This window comes from Pantherophis guttatus, chromosome 1, assembly GCF_059756535.1.
Source record: "Pantherophis guttatus breed Tessera chromosome 1, ASM5975653v1, whole genome shotgun sequence".
Classification (NCBI taxonomy): domain Eukaryota; kingdom Metazoa; phylum Chordata; class Lepidosauria; order Squamata; family Colubridae; genus Pantherophis; species Pantherophis guttatus.
In genome coordinates, this window is record NC_142063.1 from 16,862,848 (window position 1) to 16,874,878 (window position 12,031).

General features: G+C 44.8%; 1 protein-coding gene across 1 annotated transcript; it reads left to right on the top strand.

The window, feature by feature from the left end:
* The first annotated feature begins 2,303 nt into the window (after positions 1 to 2,303).
* Positions 2,304 to 10,740, top strand: NDUFA13 (NADH:ubiquinone oxidoreductase subunit A13). Its single transcript, XM_034442526.3, has 5 exons — positions 2,304 to 2,510; positions 4,476 to 4,554; positions 6,401 to 6,472; positions 9,174 to 9,243; positions 10,528 to 10,740. The coding sequence occupies exons 1-5, from the start codon at positions 2,411 to 2,413 to the stop codon at positions 10,645 to 10,647; spliced, it is 441 nt and encodes a 146-aa protein (XP_034298417.1). The 5' UTR covers positions 2,304 to 2,410; the 3' UTR covers positions 10,648 to 10,740.
* The last annotated feature ends 1,291 nt before the right edge of the window (positions 10,741 to 12,031 follow it).

A 12,031-nucleotide genomic window follows, 5' to 3' on the forward strand; every position in this document is an offset into this window, starting at 1 on the left:
TTTTTTCCATGCCATCGTAACTTTGGTCACTAAACAAATGGTTAAGTCGAGAACTACCTGTATTGCGTCATTAATCATTTAGCCAGATAAATTTTGTTTTTTTCCTGTTTGCTGATGGCATTTGATTATGGGCCTTTCAATCTTGGCATTCCCAGAATAAAGTATACTGTAAATCAATATAGTAAAATAACTCTTATACAGGGCATAAGTGAGATGACTGCCTAAGGTTCCATTTATTTTGACAAATTTAACAGATTAAAGGAGTAGGAAAATCTGTGAGAGTTGTTAGCCATCACAGCTAAACTGAACCTCCATGGACAGAGATAGTATATCCCTAAGTGTTGGAAATTAGGATAAGAAAAAACATGCCTATTACTTTCCAAGTCACATCCTGAATTTTGGACACTAATATATTCTTAGAAGTGTTGGCTAATACCCAATTTTTTTTATGAATGCCACAATGTAAAAATGTTGATACTCTAGAAAGAGTGCAGAGAAGAGTAACAAAGATGATAAGGGGACTAGAGGCTAAAACATTTAAAGAACAGTTGCTGGAATTAGGTATGTTTAATCTGATGAAAAGAAGGACTGGGGTGACATGATAGCAGTGTTCCAATATCTCAGGGGCTGCCACAAAGAAGAGGGAGTCAGGCTATTCTCCAAAGCACCTGAGGGCAGGACAAGAAGCAATGGGTGGAAACTAATCAAGGAGAGAAGCAACCTAGAACTAAGGAGAAATTTCCTGACAGAACAATTAACCAGTGGAACAACATGCCTCCAGATGTTATGGGTGTATTTAATCAAGTTGTGAAAATAAAATCAAGGAACCTTTTAACTCTTGAAGGCAAAAGAAAGCATGAATATCATGTATTGGGGGTAAGGAGGTAAATATCTTGTGTTATATTATTAATCTTTTGAAATAAGCTTCCAAGCATGTGAGTTGTTCACTGCATAATACAGGCAAATTAATGCAAAGATTAAATAGGTCTTTGGTTTTCTGGATTAAGGCACATAGTTTGTTAACCATGATTCAGACTTCAATGTAATGCGTGGATCCAGCCATTATGTCTAATAAACAACATAAGTAGAACAAAAACTTGTTCAATAGAAACAGGAGGCTGCCTGTGGATGCTTTTGTGACAGCTTTCCTGGAATTTGAAATCAATTTGAAACCATATATCCTGTTTCTCCTCAAAAGATTTATTCCAGGCCCTAAATTGCAATTGTTAAATTATTAACATGGTTGTTAAGTGAATCTGGTTTCCCGTTGACTATTTGTCAGGTGTTCGCAAAAGGGGAATCACATGACTCTAGGACACTGTAACCGACATAAATGTGAATCAGTTATCAAGCATCTGAATAAACCACGTGACCATGGGGATGCTGCAACAGTCATAAGTGTGAAAAATGGTCGTAAATCACTTCTCAACTGTTGTAACTTCGAACGGTCACTAAAGGAATTGTTGTAAGTGGAGGACTACTACCTCTACTAATTAGATATTAGGGGACTGGAGGCTAAAATATGAACGGTTACAGGAACTGGGCATGGCTAGTCTAGTGAAGAGAAGGACCAGGGGAGACATGATGGCAGCCTTCCAATGTTTGAGGAGCTGCCACAGAGATGAAGGAATCAAGCTATTTTCCAAGGCACCTGAAGGCCAGACAAGGAATAATGGATGGAAACTGTTCAAGGAGAGATTCAACCTAGAAATGAGGAGAAGTTTTCTGACAGTGAGAACAATCAACCCATGGAACAGAAGTTGCCTTTGGAAGTTGTGGGAGCTTCATCACCGGAGACTTTCAAGAAGAGACTGATAGCCATCTGTCAGAAATGGTGTAGGGTTTCCTGCTTGGGCAGGGGGTTGGACTAGATGACCTACAAGGTCCCTTTGTTATCTGTTAGAGCAGGGGTCTCCAACCTTGGCAACTTTCAGCTGGCTGGGGAATTCTGGGAGTTGAAGTCCGCCAGGCTGAAAGTTGCCAAGGTTGGAGACCCCTGTGTTAGAGTACATCCTTAATTTGTCGCCCTTCAAAACATAGGTTGGGCTGCCTTCTGTCCTCGGACTGCTGCCTTGCAAAACCCCTCCAATTCTATCATTCCGCATATCATAAACGTTTCCCGCAAGGTGTTGGGCGCTAGAAAGAGGAACGGTTTCCAAGCGCGCTCCGGGACCGAGAGAAAGAAAAAAAAGAAAAAAACCCTGAGGCGCAAAAGGAGCCTCGTCGTCCGAGTTCCTTCCACCCCCACCCACCCACCCAGGTCACGTGACCGCCAGTCTTCGCCCAAGGCCGGCTTTCATTGCGGCGTTCGCGTGACGTCATCCCCAAGAGGCGAGCGTGCAGATCGGGGTAAAGAAAGCGTTGAGTCGGGCGAGAGAGAGAGAGAGAGAGAGAGCCGCCCGCTTCCAAGATGGCGGCGGGAGCCTGGAAGGTGAAGCAGGACATGCCGCCGCCGGGCGGTTATGGACCAATCGACTATAAGAGGCGATTACCCCTTCGGGGGCTCCCGGGTGAGGATGGGGGAGATGGGGTCTTGAAACTCGGGTGCTTGGGTCTTCAGGAGGCGGCTGGCTTAAGCTAGGGATGGCTGTCTTGAATAAGCCACCATGGGCTGTGTGTTCCTATTAACAGTAACAGAGTTTGGAAGGGACCTTAGAGGTCATCTAGTCCAACCCCCTGTTCATGCAGGAGACCTGTATACTAGGGATTCGAACCGCTGACCTTTCTGATCGACAAGATCAGTGTCTTAGCCACTGAGCCACCTAAGTCAGGCGAATAGAATAGAATAGAATAGAATAGAATAGAATAGAATAGAATAGATTGAATTAATTGAATTGAATTGAATTGAATTTTTTTTAAAAAAAAATTGATTTATATGCCGCCCTTCTCCGAAGACTCAGGGCGGCTTACAATGCGTTAAGCAATAGCCTTCATACTTTTGTATATTTATTTATACAAAGTCAGCTTATTGCCCCCACAAACGGGGTCCTCAATTTACCTACCTTAGAAAGGATGGAAGGCTGAGTCAACCTTGAGCCTGGTGAGATTCGAACTTGCAGTAATTGCAGGCAGCTGGTGTTAATCACAATGCTATCAGTCTGCTGAGCCACCAGTCAATTTTTTATTGACCTAGTGTGATTGGACACACAAGGGATTTGTCTTTGGTGCATATGCTCTCAGTGTACATAAAAGAAAAAAATACGTTCATCAAGAATCATAAGGTACAACACTTAATGATAGTCATAGGGGACAAATGATACAAGCAACAAAATTACAGTCGTACAGTCATAAGTGGAAGGAGATGGGTGGTGGGAATGATGAGAAGATTAATATTATTTATAAATAAATAATATGCGGGGTCCGCGCTTTCCCAACCCTTCACATGACATCCTAAACCTGTTTTTTTAATTTATTTTATTTAGCGTATGGCAAATATATGGACTTATTATAGTAGTTCAAAACCTGTAAGATGAGCCCAAAGGTGCTTTTTCAGGAGGCAACTGGATTTTCTTTTCTTTTTTTTCTTTTGAAGACATTTCGCTTCTCATCCAAGAAGCTTCTTCAGCTCTGACTGGAGGACGGTGGGGAATGGAAGGATTTATATTCCTTGCAGACAGCTGGTCCTTGCATCCTTTTAGAGCATGGGTCTCCAACCTTGGCAACTTTAAGCCTGGCGGACTTCAACTCCCAGAATTCCCCAGCCAGCAAAACTGGCTGAGGAATTCTGGGAGCTGAAGTCCACCAGGCTTAAAGTTGCCATGGTTGGAGACCCCTGTTTTAGAGGGTCCTTGAAGCCCTTGGAGGTTTATCTGTGTCCTCAGGGTCACCTGAGTGCTGCGCCTGGTTCCTGTAGTCTGCATTTTTTTTTCCTCTGGAAATCCATTCCTATTCCTCTCCCACCATTCCAAGGGTGTTCATCCCAAATTGTATAAACTAAAAGTCTGTAGAGATTCTCAGTCATCTGGGTCATGGATGTCCTTTGGGACAACCATGACCTAGATGACTGAGAATCGCTACAGACCTGTCAGATGAGCCTTGGTCTTTCTTGCAGCTTAAGGCTTGCTGCTGTCAACCCAACCAGTCGTGGCTTATTCAACAAACCATGATTGGGTGTGTTGTGCAAGGCATCTGAGCAGCTGGATGGTAGGCTTGTATGAGAGTTGGGAATTCTCATGTGATCAAAATTCAGACATTTGGCAACTGACTCATATTTATGATGGTTGCAGTGTCCCAGGTTCATATGATCACCTTTTGCGACCTTCTGACAAGCCAGGTTAATGAGGAAGCCAGATTCACTTAACAACCCTGTTACTAACTTCACAGTGATCCACTTAACAACTGTGAGCAAGAAAGGTCATGAAACGGGGCAAAGCAAAGCTCACTTAACAACTGTCATCGCTTAGCAACAGAAACTTTGGTCTGAATTGTGGTCGTAAGTTGTGGAGTACCTGAGGCTCCCATTTTGTTGTTTCTAGGTTACGGCCTTCTTGCCATCGGCCTTGGGGCGTTCGTTTTTGGGACGTACGCTATTTTCAAATGGAACTGGGAGAGGAGGTAAGTTTGCAATCGTTTCCTTCATTGAATTGGCCCGAAAAATATTCATGACACTCTTCTCAGGCTGTCTTTGCTCAGTAGAGGTAGTCCTCCACTTAACAATTGTTCATTTAGTGACCGTTAACACTAAAGTTACAACGGCACTGAAAAAAAGTGACTGATGACCATTTTTCACAGTTTTAACCTTTGCAGCCTCCCCATGGTCACGTCATTCAAATTTGGATGTTTGGCAACGGGTTCATATTTATGACGGTTGCAGTGTTCCAAGGTACGTGATCACCTTTTGCAGCCTTCTGACAATCAAAGTCAACGGGGAAGCCAGATTCACTTAACAACCAGGTTACTAACTTATCTACCACAGTGATTCACTTAACAACTGTGGCAAGAAAAATTGTAAAATGGGACAGAACTCACTTAACAAATGTCTGACATAACGACATAAATTTTGGGCTCAGTTGTGGTTGTAAGTCGAGGACTACTTGTACCTTAACCCATGCAGTGATTTGCCTGGGTTTCGTTCCGTACACATGGCACTCCTCTAATTGTGATTTACTCATTAATCTATGATTAAAGGAAAGCTTTGTTTTGTCCTATGACAGATGCCTGTATGTGCAAAGTTCTGCAGAAAATTCGTGTGATACACATTTATATCAACAGATCAAGTTTTATATGGAGAATTTTGAGATACTGATGAAAACAGTTATGTGAAGAAGCTTAGTGCTACATGGAAGTAGCATCCACAGGGCCCATCTGACTGTTTTGTATCCTCTATGGATGGAAGGACATGGTGGCTCAGTGGCTAAGACGATGAGCTTGTCGATCGAAAGGTCGGCAGTTCAGCGGTTCGAATCCCTAGCGCCGTGTAACAGGGTGAGCTCCCGTTCCTTGTCCCAGCTTCTGCCAACCTAGCAGTTTGAAAGCATGTAAAAAATGCAAGTAGAAAAATAGGGACCACCTTTGGTGGGAAGGGAACAGTGTTCCGTGTGTGTTTGGTGTTTAGTCATGCCGGCCACATGACCACGGAGACATCTTCGGACAGCGCTGGCTCTTCGGCTTTGAAACGGAGATGAGCACCGCCCCCTAGAGCCGGGAACGGCTAGCACATATATGCAAGGGGAACCTTCACCTTTACCTTTATGCTGAAGGAACTTGGAAGGATAAACTTGCTTATGTTCCTGCTTTAAACTGGGATAAGGAATGCTCCTCCTTCCTGGATGTTCTGGATAAGGTTGCGGTTGTGTTGGAGGAAAGCAAGTATAGACTCGGGATGTTTTTATAGGTCAATATTTTCTACGCTCCTCCGTTTTTTCCAGACAGGTTTCTTTTCTCACTTCAACCTAGAAATGCCAGGATTTGAATCTGAAGCTTTCCCTAGGGGAAAACAATTGTCCTTTTAGCACCGTAGGCTGTTTCCCATCCTGGTGCCTTAATCTATGCTGGAAGGGATTTTGCAAGTCGACATCCACCAATTGTGGAAGAGATCGCGGGGAGGACTCTGTTGTCGTGGCCTCAGATTCTCCAGAAGTGGAGATAAGAAATCCCAAGGTCTCGGAAGACCTGGATGGTGTCCATAACTTTTATTTCCTCTTTCCTGAAGGGTGAATGAGGTGTTCCTGTTTTTTCCAACCCTGGTTAACTTTAATACATGTGAGTTTCAATTCCCAGAGTCCCCTATAGCTAACATTAATTAAGAATTCTTCAGCCGCCCTGCTAAGAATTGAAGTCCATATATCCTAAAGTTGCTGAGGTTGGGAAATCACCGTTGTTACGCGATCTGGAAACCAGTTTTGTCCCTTTCTTAGCACGTTTTGTTGTCACCTCCCTGCTCTTTCCCTGCCTTTTCTAGACTCCTGGCCTTTGAGGACGCGGAAACCAGGATAGCAATCATGCCTCTCTTGATGGCTGAGGAGGACCGCAAGTAAGTTCAGCTCTCGAGGCCTGGGCGCTGAGAGACTTTTTACCTCCCCTCTTCCTTTTATCGCCTCAGCAACTTTAAGATGCGTAGACTTCAACTCCCAGAATACCCCAGCCAGTCATGTTTGGCTGGGGATTTCTGGGAGTTGAAGTCCATCTTAAAGCCACTGAGGGTTGCGAAACACTGTTCTAAGCAGATAGCAGATTTCTCACTCCCCCCCCCCCATGAGATCTATTGTTCTTCCCTTAACTGTCGTCCACTTCCAAAATACTAAGAAACTTTTGGGTTCTTCAAATACTTTTGGGTCCTTGACTTACAGCCGTTCATTTAGTGTCCGTTCCACGTTACAACGGCATTGAAAAAAAAGCGACTCCTGACCGGTTTTCACACGACCATCCCCAAGGGCACGTGATCAAAATGTGGGCACTTGGCAACTGGCATGTATTTATGACGGTTGCCCTGTCCCAGGGTCATGTGACTATCATTGGTAACCTTCCCAGCTGGCTTCTGACAAGCGAAGTCAATGGGGGGAAGCCAGATTCACTTAACAGCTGCAATGAGTTGGGCTGCGGCAATTATTGTTACTGTACTTTTCGGAGTATAAGACTCACTTTTTTCCCACCTAAAAGAGGGTGGAAATGTTGGTGCATCTTATATACCAAATACAGCCATTTTTGGCCTCCCAAAACCCAGCACCACGTGTCTTTTTTTTAAAAAAAAATTGATTTATATGCCGCCCTTCTCCGGAGACTCAGGGCGGCTTACAATGCGTTAAGCAATAGCCTTCATACTTTTGTATATTTTATACAAAGTCAGCTTATTGCCCCCACAAACTGGGTCCTCAATTTACCTACCTTAGAAAGAATGGAAGGCTGAGTCAACCTTGAGCCTTGGCGAGATTCGAACTTACTTTAATTGCAGACAGCTGGTGTTAAATTACAGTGCCTTGTCTGCAGAGCTATCCAGGCCCATTTTTGGCCTCCCAAATCCCCCACATGTTGCGTTTTTTCCCTCCCCAGCCCCCAGGAGCATTCTGCAGGCCTCCCAAACCCTCTGCGCATCCCATTTTTGCAACAACAACAAAAATAAAACCTGCCCGTTTTTCGCAAAAACAGGATACGCAGAGGGTTTGGGAGGCCTACAGAGTGCTCCTGGGGGCTGGGGAGGACAAAAACTATTTTTTCCCCTTGTTTTCCTCTTCAAAATCTTGCTGTGTCTTATACTCCGGTGTGTCTTATAGTCTGAAAAATACGGTAAATGATTGTAAACAGTCTTCTTCAATGCCTTTGCAACTTCAGACAGTCACTCAACGAATGTTTGTAAGTCAAAGAATACCTTTGTTGCAGGATTTGGGGAGGTTTTTAAAGTTACCGTATTTTTCAGAGTATAAGACGCTCCGGACTATAAGACGCACCTATCTTTTTTGGTGAGGAAAACAAGAAAAAGAAATCTGCCTCTGCCTCCCAGCAATTTTGCCTCCTTGCAGCAAACAGCAAATAGCCTGCTTTACTTTCATTTTCGTTTTCAGCATGGCTTGATTAGCACAAGAAGAAAAAAAATCTGCTCCCAGCAATTTACCTCCTTGCAGGAAGCAGCAGAGGCCCACGCAAAACAGCTGAGAGTCGGGAGGCCGATCCAATCAACTCGTGCTAATTAGGCTGTGCTGAAGCTGAAACGAGCTGTTTCTTCTTGCTGCTTGCTGCAAGGAGGTAAACTGCTGGGAGGCAGAGGCCAAAGGGGGAGGACCAGTAGGTGGGCGGGGCTACATTCGGTGTATAAGACACACCCAAATTTTCACCCCCTTTTTAGGGTGGGAAAAAGGTGCGTCTTATACTCCGAAAAATACGGTGTTTGTGCAAGATCATATAGTGTGGTGGTCCCCAGCAGGTTAAAAATTTATAGGCCAGAGGGGCCAGAGGGTCTCCTGACACTCTGAATTGAGCCCCATATAATTTTGTGAAAGGACCAAAGGCAGGAAATCATTTTTTCAGAATACCCAGCATGCTTCATTCCTCCCCCACACTCTCTCTATAGACAGTAGCCCTCAACGTACGACTGTTTGCTGCTGTAACAGACCCTGAAAAAGGGACTCAGAACTTGATTTCAAAGTTCCGACATCACCCTCTCCCCTGCAGTCACATGATCATATTTTGGACGCTCAGCATCTGGCCTGCATTTATGGCCATTTGCAGCGTTCCGCTGTCAACAACATTATTGTGATTTACGACACTTTTGCCAGAAGAAAATCGGACTTGGCTTGAAGTTTACAGCAAAACTCAATCCATAGCGAGCAATGGGGGATGTAATGATCAGATGTTCACATAACGACTGCTGTATTCTCTTAACGACCACTGCAGAAAAGTTCGTAAAATTGAGTCAGGGGTCATATGGTGAGCCTCTTTATAACTGTCACAACTTAATGACCATAATTGCCAGGCTAAATTACTGGTGAGGCTACCTGTATGTGAGCCAGATCATCCTGATTCCCTCTTTATCTACTTCTCTCTCCCCCTCTCCCTCCCTCCCTCTCTCTCTCTCCCTCCCTCTCTCTCTCCCCTCCTCTCTCCCCCTCCCTCCCTCTCTCCCTCTCCCTCTCTCTCTCCCCCTCTCTCTCTCCCTCCCTCCCTTCTTCTCCCTCTCCCTCCCTCTCTTCCTCTCTCTCTCTTTCCCTCTCTCCCTCCCTCTCTCTCTCTCTTTGTTGAAGGATACTACGCCTCTTGCGTCATAACTTGGATGAGGAAGCCAAGATCATGAAAGACGTCCCTGGCTGGCAGGTTTGAATCTTTGACAAATTTTGTAATAAAAGGAATTTCTTTTTCCCTCCTGTTGCACCCCTAGTTTTTCCTTTGCCCCCCCAAACCCTAGGCTGCCCCCCCTTACAAAGTTTTTCCCTACAGAACTATAATACATGAGCCATTTATGAGTGGGTTCTTCTGGGTGGCCCTAGATAAATTTGGGGGCAGTCGGGAAAACTTCTAGTGCCCTCTTTCTACCAGGTGGCCAGAGATACTTTTGAAGACATTTGGTAAGGCCACACTTGGAATAATGCATCCAGTTTTGGTCACCATGATGTAAAAAAAAGATGTTGAGGCTCTAAAAAGAATGCAGAGAAGAGCAACAAAGATGATTAGGGGACTGGAGGCTAAAACATATGAAGAACGGTTGCAGGAACTGGGTATGTCTAGTTTAATGGAAAGAAGGACTGGGGGAGACATGATAGCAGTGTTCCAGTATCTCAGGGGCTGCCACAAAGAAGAGGGAGTCAAGTTATTCTCCAAAGCACCTGAGGATAGAACAAGAAGCAACAGATGGAAACTAATCAAGGAGAGAAGCAACCTAGAAATAGGGAGAAATTTCCTGACAGAACAATTAACCAGTGGAACAAGTTGCCTCCAGAATTTGTGAATTCTCCAACACTGGAGGTTTTTAAGAAGAGATTGGACAACCATTTGTCTGAAATGGTATAGGGTTTCCTGCCTGAGCAGGGGATTGGACTAGAAGACCTCCAAGGTCCCTTCCAAATCTATTATTCTGTTCTGACATTAATCTAGCTCGGACGGGCCCCTTGGCCACAGATCAGTACCGGACTGTGGCCTGTTAGGAACCGGGCCATACACTTGGAGCTGAGCGGGGGCGAGCGAGAGAACCTTTATCTGTATTTTCAGCTGCTCTCCAATGCTAGCATCACTGCCTCAGCTCCACCTCAGATCATCAGGCATTAGATTGTCACAGGAGTGTGAGTCCTACTGGAAACTGCGCATGTGAGAGATCTAGGTTGCATGCTCCCCTCCTTCCCCTCTCCTGGTCTGTGGAAATATTGTCTTCCATGAAACCAGTCCCCAGTGCCAAAAAGATTGGGGACCACAGATCTAGCGGAACTCTGGAGCTCACATACCTACTGGGGGGTGATTGGCCCAAGATCACCCAAACAGTTTTCATGCCTTAAGGCAGGACTAGAACTCACCGTCTCGTGTTCCTAAGCTAGCAACTTAACCACTGGACCAATCCGGTTTTCCTTCCTGTGTATTGCCTGACCTGTCCCCTTTCTCTTCTCCCAGGTTGGGGAGTCTGTCTACCATACCACACGCTGGGTGTCCCCCAGAGCTGACGAGCTGTACTTCCTTCAGCCAGCAAAAGTTCAGCAAGATATCTTCTTCGGTTACACCTGGAGCACATAAGCAGACATGGGTTGCAGAAGGACCCACGTCTCTTGCTTTCCCAGAACAGAACGTATTTCTTAATAAACTAATGCTCACTAGAGCATCGATCCATTGCTGGCTGCCGTTGTCTTTTCTTGTTTTCCATTTTGCCTCTTATTTTATTGCCATAAACAGTTAGCAAAAGGAACCAAATGAGAAATTGGCAACCGTCAAGATGCCTCACAAAAACAATGAAAAACTTCAGCTTTATCCCAACAAACACATCAAAATAAATTCTGTGAAAAATGGGCAAACGCATAGAGACAAGTTTACTCTTAATATATTTTTAAAAATGTATTATGATTGTTTAATGGGGAAATCACCAAACCAGCTTGTCCTTTTACAATTCTTTTACAAATTACAAAAACTTTTACAATTCTTGATTAAGTTGCATTTCAACCAAATTTGAACACTCTGCGCATCCTGCGAGGAGCCGTGTAATTTGTGGGTTGCAACATACACCTGGCACCTTCTAAGGTAGATCAGTAGATACTTCTTATTTATTTATTTATTTATATCCCGCCTTTATTATTTTTAATAACTCAAGGCGCTGAACATACCTAATACTCCTTCCATTTCCCCTACAAGCAATAGCAATAGCACTTAGACTTATACACCGCTTCACAGTGCTTTTATAGCCCTCTCTAAGCGGTGTTACAGAGTCAGCCTCTTGCCCCCAATAATTTGGGTCCTCATTTTACCCACCTGGGAAAGATGGAAGGCTGAGTCAACCTTGAGCCTGCTGAGATTTGAACTGCCAAATTGCAGACAGCCGGCAGGCAGCAGAAGTAGCCTACAGTACTGCGCTCTACTGCACTCAGGGTGGCGCAGTGGTTAGAGTGCAGTACTGCAGGCTACTTCTGCTGATCTCCAGTTGCCAGCAGTTCGGCAGATCGAATCTGGCCAGGGGTCTGCTACCTTAAACACTCAAAGAGCCATTTGCACCCATTTCCCACAGAAAAGGAAAACACCGGGAGCCACAAAACCCTTCCTGTGCCTGACTATTTCTCGAGCGGCCACAAAACTAGCATATGTGGTTAAACGTTCTGTTTTCTTCTGAAACTTTTCTTGGATCTATCCCTCGTTAGCCTACTGAAGGTTGAAAACCTCAATAAATCACGTGCTGGCAGGTGCTGCACGTTGGTGGTTGTGATGCATATTTTGAGCGACAGGGAGCCGCAGCAGAGGGGTGTAAGAGCCACATGCGGCTCCAGAGCCGCAGGTTGCCAACCCCTGCACTAGGCTCAAGGTTGACTCAGCCGTCCATCGTTCTGAGGTTGGTAAAATGAGGACCCAGATTGCTGGGGGCAAAATGCTGACTCTGTATTTGTAGTTCAAGGTTGAACTGGGGGCAGGCGTGTTC

Bases quoted from the DNA above. Each gene is read 5' to 3' on its own strand.
- NDUFA13 (XM_034442526.3), top strand. From the start codon at position 2,411: ATGGCGGCGGGAGCCTGGAAGGTGAAGCAGGACATGCCGCCGCCGGGC. The intron at 4,555-6,400 runs GTAAGTTTGCAA...TGCCTTTTCTAG, and splicing joins AAATGGAACTGGGAGAGGAG to ACTCCTGGCCTTTGAGGACG. The intron at 9,244-10,527 runs GTTTGAATCTTT...CTCTTCTCCCAG, and splicing joins AAGACGTCCCTGGCTGGCAG to GTTGGGGAGTCTGTCTACCA.